At 48.9% G+C, this 18,471-nt stretch overlaps 7 protein-coding genes across 7 annotated transcripts; 3 read left to right on the plus strand and 4 right to left on the minus strand.

The window, feature by feature from the left end:
* Positions 1-2,572: 2,572 nt before the first annotated feature.
* On the minus strand, positions 2,573-5,268 carry BDV27DRAFT_122166 (glutamine--tRNA ligase). The gene is made up of 5 exons (XM_032065563.1): positions 4,712-5,268; positions 4,261-4,651; positions 4,084-4,211; positions 3,192-4,027; positions 2,573-3,123 (listed from the first exon to the last, which is right to left on the minus strand). Exons 1-5 carry the CDS (start codon positions 5,160-5,162, stop codon positions 3,034-3,036), a joined length of 1,896 nt encoding a protein of 631 aa, XP_031931599.1. The 5' UTR covers positions 5,163-5,268; the 3' UTR covers positions 2,573-3,033.
* A 174-nt stretch (positions 5,269-5,442) lies between these two features.
* On the minus strand, positions 5,443-7,459 carry BDV27DRAFT_122167 (putative AMP-binding enzyme). The gene is made up of 4 exons (XM_032065564.1): positions 7,079-7,459; positions 6,752-7,016; positions 6,566-6,702; positions 5,443-6,518 (listed from the first exon to the last, which is right to left on the minus strand). Exons 1-4 carry the CDS (start codon positions 7,391-7,393, stop codon positions 5,619-5,621), a joined length of 1,617 nt encoding a protein of 538 aa, XP_031931600.1. The 5' UTR covers positions 7,394-7,459; the 3' UTR covers positions 5,443-5,618.
* Positions 7,460-7,758: 299 nt separating this feature from the next.
* On the minus strand, positions 7,759-9,017 carry BDV27DRAFT_153902 (uncharacterized protein; the record flags this gene model as incomplete). Its single annotated transcript, XM_032071871.1, has 4 exons — positions 7,759-8,051; positions 8,113-8,186; positions 8,253-8,709; positions 8,792-9,017. 4 exons carry the CDS (start codon positions 9,015-9,017, stop codon positions 7,759-7,761), a joined length of 1,050 nt encoding a protein of 349 aa, XP_031931601.1.
* A 974-nt stretch (positions 9,018-9,991) lies between these two features.
* Positions 9,992-11,532, minus strand: BDV27DRAFT_122172 (tryptophan dimethylallyltransferase-domain-containing protein; the record flags this gene model as incomplete). Its single annotated transcript, XM_032065565.1, has 2 exons — positions 9,992-11,378; positions 11,442-11,532. Coding segments are annotated over 2 exons (1,399 nt in total), but the record flags the coding sequence as incomplete, so codon positions are not given.
* BDV27DRAFT_39944 (cytochrome P450) lies at positions 11,516-13,663 on the plus strand. The gene is made up of 4 exons (XM_032076535.1): positions 11,516-12,833; positions 12,914-13,134; positions 13,203-13,245; positions 13,313-13,663. Exons 1-4 carry the CDS (start codon positions 11,702-11,704, stop codon positions 13,468-13,470), a joined length of 1,554 nt encoding a protein of 517 aa, XP_031931603.1. The 5' UTR covers positions 11,516-11,701; the 3' UTR covers positions 13,471-13,663.
* A 168-nt stretch (positions 13,664-13,831) lies between these two features.
* On the plus strand, positions 13,832-16,392 carry BDV27DRAFT_122175 (aromatic amino acid ammonia-lyase). The gene is made up of 3 exons (XM_032065566.1): positions 13,832-14,167; positions 14,232-14,332; positions 14,390-16,392. The coding sequence occupies exons 1-3, from the start codon at positions 14,028-14,030 to the stop codon at positions 16,276-16,278; spliced, it is 2,130 nt and encodes a 709-aa protein (XP_031931604.1). The 5' UTR covers positions 13,832-14,027; the 3' UTR covers positions 16,279-16,392.
* A 253-nt stretch (positions 16,393-16,645) lies between these two features.
* Positions 16,646-18,337, plus strand: BDV27DRAFT_39958 (putative toxin biosynthesis protein). The gene is made up of 3 exons (XM_032076536.1): positions 16,646-17,134; positions 17,196-17,304; positions 17,368-18,337. The coding sequence occupies exons 1-3, from the start codon at positions 16,795-16,797 to the stop codon at positions 18,185-18,187; spliced, it is 1,269 nt and encodes a 422-aa protein (XP_031931605.1). The 5' UTR covers positions 16,646-16,794; the 3' UTR covers positions 18,188-18,337.
* Positions 18,338-18,471: the final 134 nt, after the last annotated feature.

The raw sequence follows: 18,471 nt of genomic DNA on the forward strand, positions 1-18,471 counted from the left end.
GAATAGCCAGAGTCTCAGAATGTCCATGCATACAAGCATAAGTAGCTGCCGTCCGATTACAAGAGTCGGCAAGATCCGGGTCCCCATGCGCCTTTAGGAGGTGTTGGGTATATGTCGGAAGCCCAGCCTGAGCGGCGAGATGAAGTGGTTGAAGGCGATCGGGGACTGTTTCGTTCCTTTTTGCGTATAGGAAGTCCTTCCAGCTTTCGAAATTGTGTGTACCACACTGAAAGAGAGCATCCAGTTGTAATAAGAACTCTAGGTCATTGGAATCGCACTTGGCTGCATGATAGAGTAGGTTCTGCGATGCGTACTGTAGGAATGGGAAGTGGACCATTAGCTGCTTGCGGTCTGGCTCATGGTCTGCTAGTTTGGTCGGACGCTCAGGCAATGACCAGGATTTAAAACAACCAGATAAGAGATAATTCACACATAAGAGAGTGAGATATCGATGAGTCGAAGTAGGTATTAAGACGGGGAACCAGTTGTTAGTTTCAGTGGGAGCTGTCGCAGTGCTGCGGCTGCTGTCTAAGAGGAACTCGGTAAACGAGTGATGAATGACCTGCACAGTTTCGTTATTTAAGATCTCCAGAAGTGGACCACATGATCTACGTATCATGACTTTTGCATCTTGCGAGCTACTTAGCCCACCACTATCAGAGCAAGAATTGACCAATGCTGCTAACTCTGTGACCCGAAGTGGACGGTATGCGTGTGTGACCCACGACAGTAGCCAGCATTGAAAGCGTTGGCTAGCACCAGAACGCGAAGAGTGTTCGTGCAAAATGTTGGCATACATTTCTTCTAGTGAGCTAGGAAGGTGTTGTAAATGTTGCTCCACGGGCAGCTCAGATTGTAGAAGTATCTTATCGAGCATGAGACGGGCATAGAGAAACAAGCCTTGTGCTTTTCGGCTGAGCCTGTCCTGGACAGCTGACTGGCTGTCTGCTACAGCAAGATTACCTCGCTGACTAGCTACACGGTGAGCTATGTATGTGGCAATATCCTGGTCCACCATTGTCCCTGTAAGACGGATACGGTTCTGGAAGGAGCCTCTAAGCGAAGTCTGAAGATGAGCTTCCGGACGACTGGTTATTATCAATCTGGCTGATTCTGGGCCCTGTTGCCCAAGCTTCTGTAGTGATTGTAGAAAACCGTCATTCTCGACCGCAAGCTCATCTAATGCGTCAAATAATACATATACCTTGGGAACGGTGTCAAGGCCAAATAAGAAGAGGTCCCAGAGCTCATGGAATAGAACTATATCCACATTGGTGTGTTGGGCTAGAAGCATCTTTAGCCTCGCCTGAAGTAGAACGCTATGATCCAAAAGCTGATACAAGCAATCTTGAACAAGCTGTCGAGGCTCGCTGTTTGATTTGATGATTCGGCGAGCGAAGAAGAACAGCACCGGTATACCTTCTTCTTTGAGGGTACGAATCAACCTGGCGGCCATGACAGACTTGCCACTGCCGGGAATGCCTTGAAGCCATAATGTGTTGATGTTCGCATCATGCCAAGCCTGGTACTGATCTGTCTGGAACAGCCAGTCTCCGGTCCCGGAGGCATAGGCACTCAGATGTTTCTGATATTCACTGCCCTCCGTTTCAAACTCTGTTGGAGTTAGCCAGGATTTGATTTGTTCAATATCCCGACTGGACACTGTGGCGAATTAGGTGGATCTCAGTTGTTAGTTTAGAGCAGATGGTCGCACCGCTATGAGCTGACTCTTCGCCTGTAGGGTGACATCATTTAGGATAAAGGAAACAGATTATGATATTACATTTAATGTTGACCTGAATCACTCACTTTGCTTTTCCACGAGCACAAAATCATCGCTGTCCATGGTTGTAGTCAAGTATAGTCAAGTATGTACTGGATAGAGTGCTGAGCAGGCAGCCGTGGGGGACCTTCTACCGCCTCACGTGGGTCAGTGGCCACTCAGCAACGACTCTCCTTACTAAGACCTCTACGGTCATTCTAGTGATGAGCAGAAAAGGGTCGATATTTGGTTTACCAATGACTATATGTGTACAAGTCGGACTATAAAAAAGAAGGACATAGGTGAGGCCAAGACTAATAAAGTGATACACACCAGTTGGGAATGGGAGGCAACACTTTACCGAGGCATCAGATTCAGTAGAGTACCAACATATTGGACATATACTCTCTGTAAGTATTGACGTTATTTGGCGTGCCGCGTCTGCAGGGTTAGCTGATAAATATTAACCATATTTCTGTGTTTGGCTTTGTCTCATTTATCTCTACGCTTGACTAAAACTTATCTTAACTCTCTAGCTGAGTATCGTTGGAAAGGATACCTAAGACAGGGTGGCTGGGGACTCCATCTATTTCTCTGACTAGACATGTAGTATTCAAAATAATAATCCTTGCTAGGTAGCACACTCTGCCTAACAGAGGTTCTGGCCGCGGACATGACTATATTCTTAGTGGTTATTTTGGGCGCGACTAGCTTCTCTTTTTGATTTTAATGCTTAGGTCCACGTAGCTCATTTTTTTGCTTGGGTTATTATCCAACAATTCTAAGTATATGTTGAGTAGTCCATACCAATTAGAAAATAGAGGCTCTGTACTGTAGGGGGACGAGTAGCTTTAGTAAAACATAATTCATGAAATGTACTGTGCCTATTTATGTCGTGGTCATTCTGGCTCTAAAGCGCGACAAATCAATAACGTTGCATCCTTTTGATATATCAAATATCGTGGATCATGCTCGGCTATCTATAACCCTGACAAGTGCTCTGAGAGTAGTATACCGTAATCTCTGTTCTATACTCCAGCTCCCAATGTTATATGTCGCCCGCTGCTTTCATTCAGCCGCTCCCATTCAGACCGACTTGATCAGGCTCAGTTGAGGCTCTCAATATCAATCTGTACGGAGATGCTTTAGTGAGGGAAAGCGTTGGTTGAGTCACAAACTCGTGGATATCAGGATGTCTCGTCGTTATCTCTAATCTCATACTTCGTCTCGTTTCAGGTCTCCTGAGAGAACGTAACTCAATACTGCTTGATTTAGCTCGTGGCTTCCTTCTTAGCGTCTTCCTTGAGAGCCACAATCCGGTTAAGCACAACTGAGTCTTCAGTACTATCCGAGTCCATCGCCTATGGAATGGTAAGATATTAGCAACTAGTTTCTGCGCGGGTATATGGAAAGGAATGGATGAGCTTACAAAGTATGCAACCCGCATGGCTTGGAACCGCACGCCTTCTGGCCCAGACTGAGTCTTTTCGCCCTCAGCCTGCGGCCAAGGAGCACGACGGCGAACCTCCTCAAATCCAGCGTTTACAAGTGCATCAGGATAAACCGTCTCACTGTCGGGATTAATGTCGTTGAGGAATCCACCTTCCGCGGCCATGGGGTTTTCGGACTTGAAGAGCGGGTTATGAATCCGGACTGTGACCTTGCGAGAGCCGTCCGGAACCCACTGGATATATGCTTTCGGCTTCGGAGCGTCTTTCACCAAGACCGCTTGAATCTCGGTTACCTTGCCGGTAGTCGGGTCCTTAGTGAAAGAAACAGCCTTAATAGGATGGGGCACCTGGAGCAAACCGACGGTCTGACCTGGCGACAGGCGGAAGAAATCCTTGGAAGAAACTTCGCGGAAATCGGACTGGTCGATATAAACAGTCGACGTCATCTTCAACTTATAGGAGCCAAATTCAGGCTGCTTGGGCGAGAACGGTAATACTAGCTCTTGTCCGTCCAAATCGCCAAGGTCTTGGATCACGACGCGAACAGGGTCTAGGACTAACATGAGGCGAGGGACCGATGTTTCGAGGTAACGGCGAACCGACTGTTCGAATCGCGTGATCTGGATGGTGCTGAGTGACGTGGTCACACCTAGCTCGTTGATGAAAGAAAGAATAGCACCAGGAGGCACACCTCGCCGGCGAATACCAATCAAGGTATAAAGACGAGGATCATCCCAGCCGCGCACATGCCCCTTTTCAACAAGTTCCCTCAGAACTCGCTTACTCATAACAGTACCACTAACATTTAAACGGCCTAAAAGTTGTGTAAGCAGGAGCTTGGTGTGGTCAACTACAGTAACAAAAACCCACCATATTCACGCTGCATAGGCTCATAGACACCAAGAGTCTTGTTCAGCCATTCGTAACTCTCACGGGCAGTAACAAACTCGGTTGTGCAAAGACTGTGAGTGATGCCTTCAAAGCTATCGCAGAGACAGCTGAATATTGAATTAGTAACTGTATCTTCATGCCAGAAAAAGCACTTACTGGGCAAAGTCGTAGGATGGATAGATACACCACTTCGTGCCAGTACGGATATGAGGGGTACGGTTCTTAGGGATACGATAGGCGACAATGTCCCACATTTGAGGGTTTCCGCTAGTGAGGAGCTGCTGCCGCATCCGCAAAAAGGCTGTCTGTGGCTCGTATTTCCCATCGCGCATGTCGCGGAATTTGGTAAGGTTGGTTTCCACATCCTGGGAGGCGTGGGCACATTGGAATCGCGGCGATTTGCCATCTTCACCCCCACGTTGCAATTTAAGATCAGCCTCACCACAGTGGCAGACGTAGGCATTGCCCTGCTGGATCAACTTCTCCGCAAGGTCATATAGGCGCTGAAAGTTGTCACTCGAGTAGGTAATCTCATGAGGAGTAAATCCTGGGAGAGATAGACCAATTAGCGGAGCACTCTAAACCTAGTACATGCGGGAAACCATACCAAGCCAGCGAACTATATCCTCGATCGCATGAAAGTACTTCTCCTCCTCCGCGTCTGGGTTCGTGTCGTCGAAGCGAAGCATAGTTACACCACCGTGGTACCGCGCAAAGCCGAAGTTAATCGCAATGGCCTTGGCGTGGCCGAGATGGAGATAGCCATTGGGTTCAGGAGGAAATCTCGTTCTGACGTTGGGCGACGGTCTCAAGTTGTAGACTTCGGCGAGGAAGCCCTGCTTGAACATGGCATCCGGATCGAGGGTGGGTTCGGCCGATTTAGGAGGTGTAGCAGCTTTTGTCTCTGGCTTGCTTGGCTGGTTCTCTTTCGCAGCCGCCTTCGAGGCCTTCTTGGCTCGCTTTTGCATTCGTTTCTTAAGTTCGCCCTTAGACACCATCTCGCCCGTCTCCGGGTCGAGCTGGAGCTTGGCAACTCCTTCCGCGACGGTATCGGCCATTGTGGCTATCTTTGCAGGCTGTGCAAACGCTGATCAGTGGTAGAGTATCGTGGATGGGAAGTTTTGTTGCGAAATCCCGCCGATGTGTGTCATAGCACCGGAACCCCGTCAGTGGGCATGCTTGGTTTTTCCTTTCCGGACACGAGGGGCACCTGTCACGTGGTTGGCCCATTATTGCTTACTAAGATATCTATCTGCTCTATGAACCCTAACAATAGACAAGAGAGTGGTACTCCGTACACTGGCAGTATGTATCCAAAACAGTAAGGGTACCTTGAGTGGGTCAAGCACTCCTTGAGGGAGCTATGTCATGGTCACTTGAGCCTTAGTGAGCTACGGCCTTTCCGGTAAAATAGTGCTGGGTATCCTGGAGCAGCGACATGTAAAGGAGACACGATTATTTATGAAGAGTGTTGCTCATTAGATTCTTGAAAATATCCTAAGATGTGCTTTTTCTCAAGCGAATAAGGATGCGATTTCTTCCTCATAGAGAGCCAAAGTCTGCTGCCTCGCCACGCTCCCTTTAACTGTCAAGACAAATGGCTTGTCCTTCGTGGCAAAGATCAACCGCTCCGAAGAAAGCTTCACACAGTCATGACAGTGTACATTGACCTTATCAATGTAAGGCTTTAGACTTTCCTTCAAAGCTGTATCGTCTAGCTCCACCCCAGGAATCAACTCTACCAGAAGAACTGGTAAGATCTGCCCATGACCCCCAATTATCGCCGACTTCACGCTAGGATGGGCGATGATCTCTGGTTCCAGAAGCGAAGCATGTAGCCCATCGCCATGGGCAAGATATACGTAATCGTCGCTGCGGCCGATGATCTTCCATAGCCCTTTGTGCACCGGATGCTCGACCCATAGATCATCTGTTCCGAATGTTTCGCGATCGGGATACACTTGGAAGATCTGCTGCATTGCACATTCAGGACGACACACAAATACGAGCTCGTGCAGGTCATTCATGCGGTGTTCAAATTCTGCCCCGGAATGTTTTTGGAAGGAGAGGTAATCCCATGCATCCTTGTTTTGGTGGATAGTTGTAAAGTACCCTCCAGCTTCGGTGCTGCCAACACAGGGGACAACTTGAGTGTACGGTGAGAGTAGATTTCCCGATTTAGCAGACAGGGGAGCACCGGCATAGTGAATGTATTTTAGCTCGCGTAGCGCTTCAATACCTTCGGGGAGGAGGCAGAGTTGGTCAATTAGAGCGGGCATGAGAAGTGCACCGTCTATCCGGCCGTAGCGGAAAATGTCTATAAGTAGTTTGGGAGTAGGAGGAGCTGGCGGCCCAATAACTGATGTCATATTCACGAATCCAGTCATGGCAAGACTCATCAACATGCCAACAAACTATAATAGTCAGTATATATATGAAATGGCCGGGATATGGGACTTACGTGTAGGGAGGGCAAGGGGGTGTACCACCTTCGCTGGGCATATTGATGAATATGAGTTTCTTCAATGTCCGGCAAAGAGGCCGCGGTATCGGCACCAGCCATCATTTGATGTGTATAGGTGATCGGCTTGGGATTTCCTGGGACAGATTTAGTGCATGGTCTGAGAATGTCGAATGAAAGATATACCTGTTGTGCCTGAGGTGTGGAACACCAGCCAGGGATCGTCTTTTCCTTCATCCCATGTCTTACCATAAACAACTGGTGATGCTTCATCCTCCCTGAGGAACTCCTCAATTCCTGGGACCGTGATACTTTCAATATGAGGTGCCTTTTGTAAAATAGTACCTACAGGACCAGCCATTTCCGCTGGCCTGAGATACAATCTACAGTTTTTCTTTTCCAGAATACGCAGCTGGGCCTCCGGTGTGATCAGGGGTGAAGGGAGAACCATCTAGATGTTGATCAGCTTATCTAGCATTTCCTGGTGTCTTTTAGTGAAGTTTGAGAACATACCACTTTCTGCAGTTTCGCCACGGCTACTGCAAGAATCGCATACCGCAGATCCTTGGGGCCAGCATATGCAAAACATTGAAAAGGCTCGGACGTCGTTGGAAGAGCCTGGCTTAGCCACTGAGCTGCGTGGTTCGCTGCATTGTTCAACTGCTGGAAAGTGATGTCCCGGTACCCCGCGGAAAGATCCTGGTCGTTGATGGGGACCGATATCCAGGGGTTAGTGTCGGTGCCATCCTTGGCTCGGTTCTCGATGACAGTGGCTAAGATACGTTTGCCGTGGGTAACGCCGGGCAATGGAAAGGTAGCAGAGACCATGGCTTTACGTAGATATTATTATAAGAGTATGGATGGTCACGGAGAACATTTAGTGGTGAGGGTCGGCAGGGAAAAGCGATGGGGGCGAAAGAGGGGGAGTGTCTTTGTCTTTATATTTAAATAGCGTACTAGTAGTGGACCCCGTTGGAAAGCCAAATGGAATATTAGTAAAGCAAAGTTGAGAACAATTTCCGAATCATTCCGGAGTTGCAACTGTACATGTCCCTTTGCGTTTTAATATTTGTTCATTACTCATGCATTGCATGGAATCCCATGTAGGGCGACTACTCACTAAGGATTAATATTTACACCTCCAGAAAATGATAGATAAATATATACATAGCACATACCCCCACAGAAAGCATCTATCTAGTGACTTCCTGCCGCCGTAGGCCTTGGATACTTGACCGGTTTAGATCTCTGTCAAACGATTTGAGTGGGATATGTCCTTGCTTGGCGTAGAAGTTCATCTCATACCCTTTCCCATCCTCTATAGTGAAAGTTCTCTCAACTGTCACCCCGCTTTCATGTGTGGTCTTGAACTGTTTAAACCACCCTGGTAGTTTTCTCAGTAGTGGGCGCAGGCGCATAGTGCACGCAGCAGCCATATACATGCCACTTTCAACAATTGTCCAGCTCATCAACTCAACATCCGCCCCTAGATAAGGAAATGCAGTTAGCCCAAAGATTATCTACAGTGGAGATGAGGATAATCATACACGTAGGATCTGTCGTGGACTGTTCTTGCGACGTGAAGAAGGAAGCGGTTCGGAAGCAGGACGCAATCAAGCCTCTGACATCTGCATTAGGGCAAGGAAAAATATATCACCAAGTTTCGTTTCCCGAAAGATGTACTTACATGCTACCAGAGAGAAAGACAAATGATATAGCGACTCTCTTGGCGATTGATGCCTGTAGATTCCACACCGTGTGCACGGGGAGCACTATAATGGCAACATCACCGACTATATTTAGTATCCCACTCAATTTAAAGAACAGGAAGAGATTGATGCATGTTCCTTCCCCGGTGCGATCCCAGAAATATGCGAGCGGCCTGCATTCCATGGCGCCGGCAATTGTCTGAGAGATGAGGAAGAGGACCATATAGACCATTAGAAGAACGGTGCATTTTCGAGCAACACCTGGCGTAAATATGGTATAGAGCAGAACCAGGACGGAGACTCGCGAGAAGAAATTTGAGTATGCCGAGACCCAACTGAGCGAGTACAACAGCTTTCCTCGTACAATTATGATATTCGGGTCTTCAATCATGAGTGCCTTAACATGGCGACCGGCACCGCCATGGGTGACCGCAACTGAATAGTCCATCGTTATTAGCCAAAGGGATTTATGGGGAACAACTTAGAACAAAGAATACAAAAAGGGTACAAAACTCACGATAGCCACAAATACAGGATGCTAACGAAAGGAGATAGGCCGGAAGCAGCAGGATGTCCTCCAGGCCAGTTTTCACATTCGGCAGATAGCGGACATAAAGACGAAGGGCCAACAGGATGGTTGTAACTACCAAGATGACCGATGATGCCGCGACGAGCCGATTTGAGATATTTTCTTCCAGATACTGGGACGAGATTTGTTCTCTTGGTATTGGTGAGTCAGGCATGATGTCACCAGTGTCCTCTTAGCACCCACTTCTGAGGGAGAAGAAATCTATAGTACGAGCGCTCCTTCCATTGAAAAGAAAAGAATAAAAGACAAGTCAGTCAGCTTGGTTCCGGATACGAATAATTATGATCATGCAGCTGTCGACATCTGCCGCACGCTCCAGAGCCAAGCGCTTATATGCATGTCCACAGCCCCATATCTTCAGGGATTATGGCCGTCACATCAACGGCAAGGTATGGGCTGCGTATGCATAAGACGGTCCTATCTTAGTCATTGCCAGCATCATAGTTACATGTAGCTGCAGAGCCCTCAAGGCAAATTGTCCTTGTTTGAAGCATGATTTGAGGGGTTGGCTACACACACCAACGCACGGGATTACTATCTTGGGAAAATGTCTCTGCAATATGGCGCTATGTCGATCCTAATCAGTAATAGTGAAAGGCCGTATTACTTTTGCCGGCGGAGGGGTAAATGGGCGCTAAATTGGATATGGAAAACTACGCTAGTATGACCCTCGTATTGAACTATCTATCGATGAGGTTAATACTCTAGTCAGCAGTTGATCGTTGGAAGCTACTTGATCCTCATTGCTTGATACCGAAATTGTCACCTATGTATGTACTAGCATTACACCATACACCCTAAAGGCAATTAACCAGGGTACCTACTATGAATATGTTATACCGACTAGCAGGTCTTCGAGTAGGCAGGCCTGAAGAGGACTGATAGGCGGATATTCTCCACCGCTATGTCTAAGCTGCAGCCACTTTGGGGGCCAAATCGCCTCTGCAGGAAAGCCCACGGGGCAGAGCGAGGATGCTTTGTACTCAAATGAGCCTGCAACGATCGCTTTGCGCACTGAGCTCCTCCAGCCCTACGACACTGCAAGTATGCGGATGCCCTCATGGACCTTGCTTACTGGGTACAGACAACTGAATTGTTTAATTTCCTGTGTGACTGTCTGTTTACAAATAGATTATTAAATAGGATTGAATTAATTTGAATAAATTTAAATAATTAAATACACCAACAATAAAAACAAAACGTATGTTTAGAAAATTGGCATTCCCACATTAGTTTCCCCCCTTAACCCCTCCCAGCGACCAGGATGGTAGATTTCCGCCGAAAGATAAGACGTTAAGCTGAGTTGGCCTCGCTTGAAGGCACAGGCGATGTAAGTCTGGACTCCACACCCCTGGTCTAGCGCGCGAAACGAGGCGTATTGCTTTAATGCCTTGAGAAAGCGATCGTGGTACTGGGAGTGTCCACCGCGACGTTGCAGAAACTCCACCAGACCCACGGCAATTGCATGATCACTTTGCCCGTAATGGCGTACAGGAATGTATACCTTCGTTTCCGGCTGTTGATTGCCAAGCTTAATATCAAAATTATAGAGCACTCCCGATGTCTCATGGGATTTCGACGGTAGCTCCTGGCTACATGGAAAATCTGAAGGGAGACCAAGAACAAGAGACCACAGCTCTTGCAGTTGTTCCAGTGCGCAATTGTCCCACGAAGACACCATTCCACCCGCGGTCAGCGTGTCTCTGACACTTGCAAAGGAGGTCGAAGAACTCCGAAAGTAAATTTTCAATTTCGAAGCGGATGGATCGACACAGTCGACAGCCACGCCAATAATATGTGCTGGAGTGCCAATTGCTTCCTGATGTTGCAGGAAAGCCTGCAGCGGAGAATAAGCCGACAAATCGGAGAACTGTGGTAGCGTTCGAACGGCGTCGTCGAGAACCGCCAGTCGTGACTGATTAGTTTGTTCCGCTTTTACCGGGACGAGATACATTTTGCACATCTTACGACCATCTCGTCCGAGGTCGAAACCAATGAAAACGGAGGAGGGACTGGACCCATAATTTTCGGCCGCTACTTTGGCGGAAGTGTCTTGGTAGAAAGCACGGGCGAAGTGGGCGAACCACCTCCAATCGGCGGCGGGCAGATGGCGCCGGAGGTGATCGACATATGCCATCGGGGCTTGATGGTTGTATGGATCCTTTTCCGTTCCTGCCAAAGGGCCGATTGGCTCAAAACTATATCGGATGGTAGGCCGCTCCCCATCCCAACTCCAACTGTATTCCAGTGGAGAATAATCATCCGTCATGAAGCTTTTCCACCGAGGCGCCTGGCGCTGGATGGGGCGTGCACCTAAGACAGGTGCAACGCTTTGAGAGACGAAATTGAGGTGTTCTTGTAGCGTGGCAGGGTCATATCTAGCGCCTCTCATGAGCGTCTTCAGTGCAGTTCCCACGGCATTTTCCCAAAACTGCGAATCAAGATAAGACTCGTCGGCAAAGAATGTTGTGTCCTTTGGCGCAGTGGCAATTGCCGTAGAAATGTGGTTTTTCTGGCATGAAATTAGTGGTTTGTCTCGAGTATGTCGGGGAATGAAAAGAGTTGTCTGTTATACCAGAACGACGTAGGGACTCAGTTGACGACGGGCTTGAAACGGCCTGGTTGAGCCGGAGGCGATGATTCTTCTTCCCCCTATAACAGGTGCCATAGTTGATCTAAGTGTCCCAGAAAATGAGGATAGGTTTAGAAATATAAATAGGGAGACCCAAGCCTCCCCCGTTATGTCCAGGATTTAAGCCCTGTTCATATCCCCCGTCAGAATACCTATGCTATTGGGTACACTGTTCAGATAGCGTCGGTCGTATTTGGCTTGGAAAAATGACGGCTGAAACGGGTTTTGTCCCCACTATGTTGTCTCTCTCGTCAGAGAGGGCTTACTTGTGGGTATGGGCTGTGGGTGCTGGGGTTGTGGCGATATTCGTGCTCTATCTTACAAAATGTATTTCTCGTCGCAGTTTCGCCTACGCTCATGGTTGTCAAGCACCACCACGGTATGCCCACCAGGACCCTTTCCTGGGGTTGGACTCCTTGCGTGATTCCATGCAGGCGAGGAAATCCGACAGGTATTTTCGAAGAGAGCAGCAACTACATCAAATCTATGGCAACACCTTCAGTTCGCTGTTGTTAGGCAGCTGGATGGTGAATACAATTGAGCCAAAGAACCTGGAAGTTCTCTTTTCTACTAGATTTACCGATTACGAGGTTGGATTCCGGCGTCGGAATGCTTTTGCCCCCTTGTTTGGCAAGAGCATCTTCCAAAGTGATGGAGCCCGTTGGCAAACATTACGATCGCAGCTACAATTATGTTTCTCGCGGGTGCAAACGTCGCAGCTGGAGCTCCTGGAGGGTCACTGTCAGCGTCTCCTGGCAGCCCTTCCTCCTGATAACCAGCACTTCGACCTGGCGCTGTTTCTCCATCGCTTTGCCGCCGATGTTTCAACAGATTTCCTTTTCGGAGAATCAATCAATTCTCTCGAGAACCCCCAGAACCTCGACGGCGGTGCCTTGAAAGCTTTCGCCGACACTCATAGCACCTGCGAGCTTCGATGGCTGCTGGGATCAATGTCATGGATCTGGCCCCAGCGTACATTTAGAAAAAATGTTCGCTTGACACACCGTTTCATCCAACGATACGTTGATGCGGCTTTGCGACGTGAAGTCACACCACCGGGCAAGGACTCGGATCAGCCAAACGAGCAGCGGATTCTATTTATCGACCAACTTCGACAACGAACGCAAGATCCCACCGCACTCCGGGATGAGCTGACGACATTATACTTTGCAGGGACAGACGCCCCGGCCGCCTTGCTTATCAACCTGTTCTTTGTGCTCTCCAAGAGCCCGGATGTGTGGGATCGTGTACGCTCCGAGGTCCAGTCGCTGGGAGGGAAATCCCCCGATCTCCAACAGCTCAAGGGCCTCCGATATGTGCAAGACTGCATTCGCGAATGTAAGATATTGATTTTCTCTTGTATCCCGATGGACTCATGGGGTCACTTGGCGATTAACTCCCTCTACCTAACTACCTAGGTCTTCGCCTTTATCCGCCTCAGCCCTCCAACTCCCGCGTTGCCATACGAGATACCATCCTCCCCACTGGCGGTGGTCCAGATGGAAGTTCGCCCGTGTTAGTACCCAAGGGCATGATGGTTCATCTTTCAGTCTATGCCCTTCACCACCGGAAGGACCTCTGGGGCGAGGACGCGGATGAGTTCCGCCCGGAACGATGGTCGTACGAAAAGCAAACCTGGGTAAGACACTCCTTATCCCGGTAGCCTCTTTGCAATATTCTGACCTAAGCGTGTTACCATCGGAGTAGAAATATATCCCGTTTCTCGGGGGTCCCCGCAATTGTGTAGGCAGTAAGTTTCCCCCTTGTTCGATACTAACGCTCATTTTATGATCAAAGGGCTAACAAGCTCTTGCCAGTGGATTTCGGTCTAAACGAAGTGGCGTATGCTGTGGTACGAATGGCGCAAAACTTCAAGTGTATCACCAGTGTTGATCCCGACCAATGGGTCGAAGGGTCCAGTATCGCGCTGGAGTCGAAAAATGGCGTTAAAGTGGTCCTGTACAGGGATGCATAAATATCCCTCCTATAGGAATAAATAAAACAGCGAATCTGGACACAGCAATGTTGTACACATAGGAATGATTATTACAAGTGGTGGGCCCGATGGGGTGAATTTCACTCCACTATTGGCGCTAATGCGGCATACATACAGAGTTAGCTGGCTTAGTGCTGACATCTCAAAGCCCTAGTTCTCTCAGGCATTAATAGAAATATTTATTAAAAGCCTCCTCTTCATGATTTGGCCCCCACGTGCAATATAGAAAAGTACTGATAATGCAAGAGGTATAAATGAACCTACGACGATCACTTACCTATCCAAGCACTTCCGAGCGACGCGATGCTACCATGCCAACTCATCCTTCCGCGCCGCAGGAGTTAAGGTACTTTTCGGTCCTGATCATCGGCTAGAGAGTTTCGGAGAAGTTTGGTCGCGCCTCTTGGCATTGGCTGTAACTTTCTTGGTTTGCTTGTTACTGGTTTCCTTCTTGGTTTTATTTAGTTTATTTGGTTTTGCTTTTTGCCGTGCATGGTTTACTAGGTAAGCTGTTGGGTTATACCATAGAGATTGAAATGGGAAAGTCATTCGAGTTTCATACTTCACTGGTGCTGCAGCAATGGAGTTTGCTGAATGAATTACTTCGCGGTGCTGCCGGAGATTTGGTCCTCAATGGCACCGGACTAGATATTCCCCATGTGGTTTATATTGCCAGGTAAAGAGATCCCGGCTTCACCGTGCATTCTGCGTTGGTCTAATCTATCTCTAAACCCTATAAGGTATGCAGGCAATGTGAGCATAGATCCGACATCTTACGAGTCAATCAATCAGAGCCAAGCTGCCATTGCCAAGGGCCTTTCCAAAGGGGATGTTATCTACGGTATATTCAGTTCCACTTGAAAACTGTGAAGAATAAATCCCTGACTATCTGATCCAGGAGTAAATACCGGATTCGGAGGCTCAGCAGATATACGTGCAAACGACGTCCTAGCCCTCCAGCGCGTCTTAACCCGCGAGCTGAGCTATGGTGTATTACCCCCGGGCGCGCGTGATCCTCGCCCTCCTTCTGATCGCCAGAAGCTCGCATATCAGGCGTTCGATCTGAGTCTCGAACATGCAGCCGAGTCTCAGCACCTGCCACTTCCCTGGGTGCGGGCTGCAGTCTTACTGCGTCTGAATTCGCTGGTCAAAGGCCATTCGGGCGTTCGACCCGTTATCGTAGATCGTTTACGGGATCTTCTTCTGAAGAATATCATTCCTATGGTCCCGATGCGGGGGAGTATCTCCGCTTCGGGGGATTTGAGTCCTATTGCTTATATTAGCGGTGTACTTCAGGGCAAGCCGACAATTCGAGTTTTCCGTCCAGGCATCGAACGGGATGTGTACGCTGACGAGGCTCTTGCGGAGGCGGGTGTGGAGCCGATATCCCTGACGGCAAAAGAGGGTCTCGCTATTGTCAATGGCACGGCGATGTCGGCGGCTTGCGCCACGCTCGTGCTGCACGATACACACCAGCTAGCCATGTTGGGACAAATACTGACAGCAATGACCGTAGAAGCACTGCTAGGCTCGCCGGAGAGCTTCGACCCCTTCTTCGCCGAGGTGCGTCCGCACCCAGGACAGGTCGAGAGCTCACGGAACATCCGGGTGTTCCTGCGTGGCTCTCGACTTTCACTACAGAAGGATGGCAAGGATGGATCACTTCGCCAGGATCGATACTCGATTCGCACTGCTGCGCAATGGATGGGCCCCGTGCTCGAAGATTTGCTACTAGCCCATCAGCAAATCAGCATCGAATGCAACTCGGCTACGGATAACCCCCTTGTAAACGGCGACGGACAGTTCCTCCATGGAGGGAATTTCCAGGCCAAGGCCGTCACCTCTTCTATGGAGAAGAGTCGTCAGGCCGTACAGGCGATCGGTCGTATGCTCTTCACCCAGTGTCAGGAGATGATCAATCCCGCCACCAGCTGGGGTCTCCCCCCGAACCTGGTTGCAGACGAACCCAGTCAATCCGGCATCTTCAAGGCTATTGACATTTACATCTCGGCGTTGACCTCCGAGCTGGGGTTCCTGGCGGGTCCAGTTAATCATGTGTACAATGCGGAGCTGGGTAACCAGTCGTTGAACTCACTGGCTCTTATCTCCGGTCGATACACTGCTACGGCGGTTAAGGTCCTAACGGAGATTGTCGCGGCGCATCTTCTCTCCGTATGTCAGGCTCTGGATCTTCGTGCCATGCAGTTACAGTTCTTGGAGGGAGTCAAGACTGAGTTCTTCGCCCGGACCGTCTCAATGGTGGAGAAGCAGAGCCCAATCACCACAGACGCTAGCGAGAACCTGCCAGCCACGCTATGGGCTCATCTCCAGAAAGGACTAGAACAGACCGTCTCAATGGACAGCACGGATCGGTTCCCTCACATCGCCAAGACGATGCGCGTGCCCATTCTGGATTGTTTACCTTCTCAAAGTGTCGTTTTAGAAGAAATGCAGTCGTTCATTGACCAGCTCGGTCCCTGGCTCCACGAAGCATGGTGCACCAACCGGGACGCTTATCTGGTTCATGGTGATGCTAGCTCTGTGTTGGGTGATGGGTCTAAGAAAATGTATCACTTTGTGCGGAAGACTCTCGGGGTGCCGATGTTGTGTACGAAGAGGATCTTGACACCCACTGAGGAGGCAATGGCTACCGGGCAGGTGGAGGAGGCGCCCACGGTGGGTGGATACACAAGCCTCATCTACAGGGCAATTCAACGAGGTGAATTTTTGCCAGTCATCCAGGAGCTGCTGGTGGAGTGTTTGACGAAGGAGGAGCTGGAGCGGTAGTTTCATATTATGAACTTCATGTGAACCGCGCTATATCGCACTAAATTATATCTTGTTAAGTCTAGAATAAATATAGACCATTTTCCAATCAAGACAAGAGTCGTAATATTTTATAGTAAATATTATTATTATCACCATTATTCTTATTTCATTACGAAAGTAAGCATGAACCAATAATATCATTCTCACCTTTTGTAGACAGAGTCACAGTGACACAATTAGTAGGGCAAACAAGTCACATGCCAAGATGGAAGTGTAATAAACTCGAACGAAACAATACGGTATGAAAACAGGAGCTCCAAACATCCTGGCATACTCAAATATACATCCCAGTCACATACTAACCGTTAAACCTCCCGAGGTGTTACTTTGGTCTTGGCACGTGCTGTGCTCACTTTTTGTTCATCATTTATGCATACAACTACTTTCTACTACCCTCCCCTTCTTCTCCGTGTAGCTGTTCTACAAGTAGCTCCACTGCTTTAGCTCTCAGCTCCCCCGATTACATCAACCAACATGTCCTTCCCCTTCAAGATCATCGAACATGTCATCCCAGGCCAACATATCCGCGAATCCCCCCGTAGCATCAAAGGCCGCCAAGAGACGCCCGTACAAATCGCCATAAAACAATATATCCCCAACGATGTGGACAGGCCAGACCCCATCCCCGACAATGCAATCACCATAATCGGTGTGCCCGGAAATGGGTCCCCCAAGGAAATCTACGAGCCTCTATGGGAAGACCTCTATAACCAGCTGAAGAAGCTCTCTGTGCCGTTGCGTGGGATCTGGGTGGCGGATACATCGAATCAAGGTGCTAGTGCTATCTTGAATGAAGATATTCAGGGGGATCAGAGTATGTTTTTGAATCTTGGAACTTGAAATGGGGAGACATGCTAACTGGGTCCGGTTTTAAGCTAATTGGTATGATCACTCGCGCGATCTGCTACATATGGTTAATCACTTTCGGGAGGAAATGCCGAGGCCGCTTATTGGTGTTGGTCATAGTATGGGATGTGCTCAACTGTAAGTCAATTCGTTCTCCCGATGGAGTCAGTTATAGAATATTGTTAACTTACTATGAGACAGGGTCAATCTCTCAATTATCCACCCACGTTTACTATCAACCCTGGTCCTAATCGAACCAGTTATCCTGGAAGTAGCCTTCGGTGGCCCCAACCCAGCCATGATGGCCAGTCGCCGAAGGGACCTTTGGGAATCGCCGGAGAAAGCCACTGCGTCTCTCACCAAAGGCCTAGCCAAATGGGATCCTCGAGCTCGAGACCGCTACCTCCGCCACGCACTCCGCCCGGTGCCCACGCGTCTCTACAACCCAGTCACAGACCCCAAAGTGCCTCCCACAGCAGTAACACTAACAACAACCAAGCACCAAGAATCCTGGAACTTCTTCACCCCGAACCTCGAACGGGAGGAATTCGACCGACTTCTCTTACCAGACTGGGATGTCGAGAAAGAGCGACCGTATCTGTTTTCCCGTCCGGAATGCTGGTCCGCCATGCGGAATCTGCCTTATGTCCGGCCAAGTGTGCTCTGGGTGTTTGGGGGACGGAGCTTTCTCTCTCTGCCGGATGCGCAGGAGTCGAAGATGCGGACTACAGGGACGGGGACCGGAGGAAGTGGTGGGGTGGCTAAAGGGATGGTGGAGAAGGCTGTGCTGCCGAAGGGTGGGCATACTCTTGTCTGTGAGCAGGTTGATTGGTGCGCTTCGAGGATTGCGGATTGGACGCAGCGGTGGTTTTGGGGTTGGTTGGAGGATGAGAAGTTTTGGGAAGAGTATCAGAGCCGGGGTTCTGATAAGGAGGGGGTGAGGATGTCTGAGATGGCGTTTCAGATAGCACAGATGCCTGTTGGGACGAAGAGGGAGGAGAAGCCGAAGCCGAAGTTGTGATGTTGGTTACCAAGACTATGATTTCCTTTAGGATCGTGAAAATAAATAGTAGCTCGACACCTGACAGATTCTGTTAGTACTCATATCTTCCTACAAAGCATGAAAATATTCGTAAGACTCAAATATACTAGAGCTTTAGATGCTGTTCAACCGGTATATTAGCTAGAAAGCTGAAATGTTTACGTATAGGTGTAATTCTAGGGAGGAAACCAGTAAAATCAAGATTTAAACGCATTATCCAGCGTATGCAGTGAGTGAGAGCCGAGAAGCATAAAATTAAGACG

Source organism: Aspergillus caelatus (genome assembly GCF_009193585.1).
Source record: "Aspergillus caelatus strain CBS 763.97 unplaced genomic scaffold BDV27scaffold_21, whole genome shotgun sequence".
Classification (NCBI taxonomy): Eukaryota; Fungi; Ascomycota; class Eurotiomycetes; order Eurotiales; family Aspergillaceae; genus Aspergillus; species Aspergillus caelatus.

Excerpts from the sequence above, each read along its gene's own strand:
- BDV27DRAFT_122175 (XM_032065566.1), top strand. The coding sequence starts at position 14,028 with ATGGGAAAGTCATTCGAGTTTCATACTTCACTGGTGCTGCAGCAATGG. Across the intron at positions 14,168-14,231 it reads CATGTGGTTTATATTGCCAG|GTATGCAGGCAATGTGAGCA; the intron begins GTAAAGAGATCC and ends AAACCCTATAAG. Across the intron at positions 14,333-14,389 it reads CAAAGGGGATGTTATCTACG|GAGTAAATACCGGATTCGGA; the intron begins GTATATTCAGTT and ends TATCTGATCCAG.
- BDV27DRAFT_122167 (XM_032065564.1), bottom strand. The coding sequence starts at position 7,393 with ATGGTCTCTGCTACCTTTCCATTGCCCGGCGTTACCCACGGCAAACGT. Across the intron at positions 7,017-7,078 it reads TGGCGAAACTGCAGAAAGTG|ATGGTTCTCCCTTCACCCCT; the intron begins GTATGTTCTCAA and ends ATCAACATCTAG. Across the intron at positions 6,519-6,565 it reads CCCCCTTGCCCTCCCTACAC|TTTGTTGGCATGTTGATGAG; the intron begins GTAAGTCCCATA and ends TGACTATTATAG.
- BDV27DRAFT_39958 (XM_032076536.1), top strand. The coding sequence starts at position 16,795 with ATGTCCTTCCCCTTCAAGATCATCGAACATGTCATCCCAGGCCAACAT. Across the intron at positions 17,135-17,195 it reads AGATATTCAGGGGGATCAGA|CTAATTGGTATGATCACTCG; the intron begins GTATGTTTTTGA and ends TCCGGTTTTAAG. Across the intron at positions 17,305-17,367 it reads AGTATGGGATGTGCTCAACT|GGTCAATCTCTCAATTATCC; the intron begins GTAAGTCAATTC and ends ACTATGAGACAG.
- BDV27DRAFT_39944 (XM_032076535.1), top strand. The coding sequence starts at position 11,702 with ATGACGGCTGAAACGGGTTTTGTCCCCACTATGTTGTCTCTCTCGTCA. Across the intron at positions 12,834-12,913 it reads GCAAGACTGCATTCGCGAAT|GTCTTCGCCTTTATCCGCCT; the intron begins GTAAGATATTGA and ends CTAACTACCTAG. Across the intron at positions 13,246-13,312 it reads TCCCCGCAATTGTGTAGGCA|TGGATTTCGGTCTAAACGAA; the intron begins GTAAGTTTCCCC and ends AGCTCTTGCCAG.
- BDV27DRAFT_122166 (XM_032065563.1), bottom strand. The coding sequence starts at position 5,162 with ATGGCCGATACCGTCGCGGAAGGAGTTGCCAAGCTCCAGCTCGACCCG. Across the intron at positions 4,212-4,260 it reads CCATCCTACGACTTTGCCCA|CTGTCTCTGCGATAGCTTTG; the intron begins GTAAGTGCTTTT and ends TTCAATATTCAG. Across the intron at positions 4,028-4,083 it reads GCCTATGCAGCGTGAATATG|GCCGTTTAAATGTTAGTGGT; the intron begins GTGGGTTTTTGT and ends CACAACTTTTAG.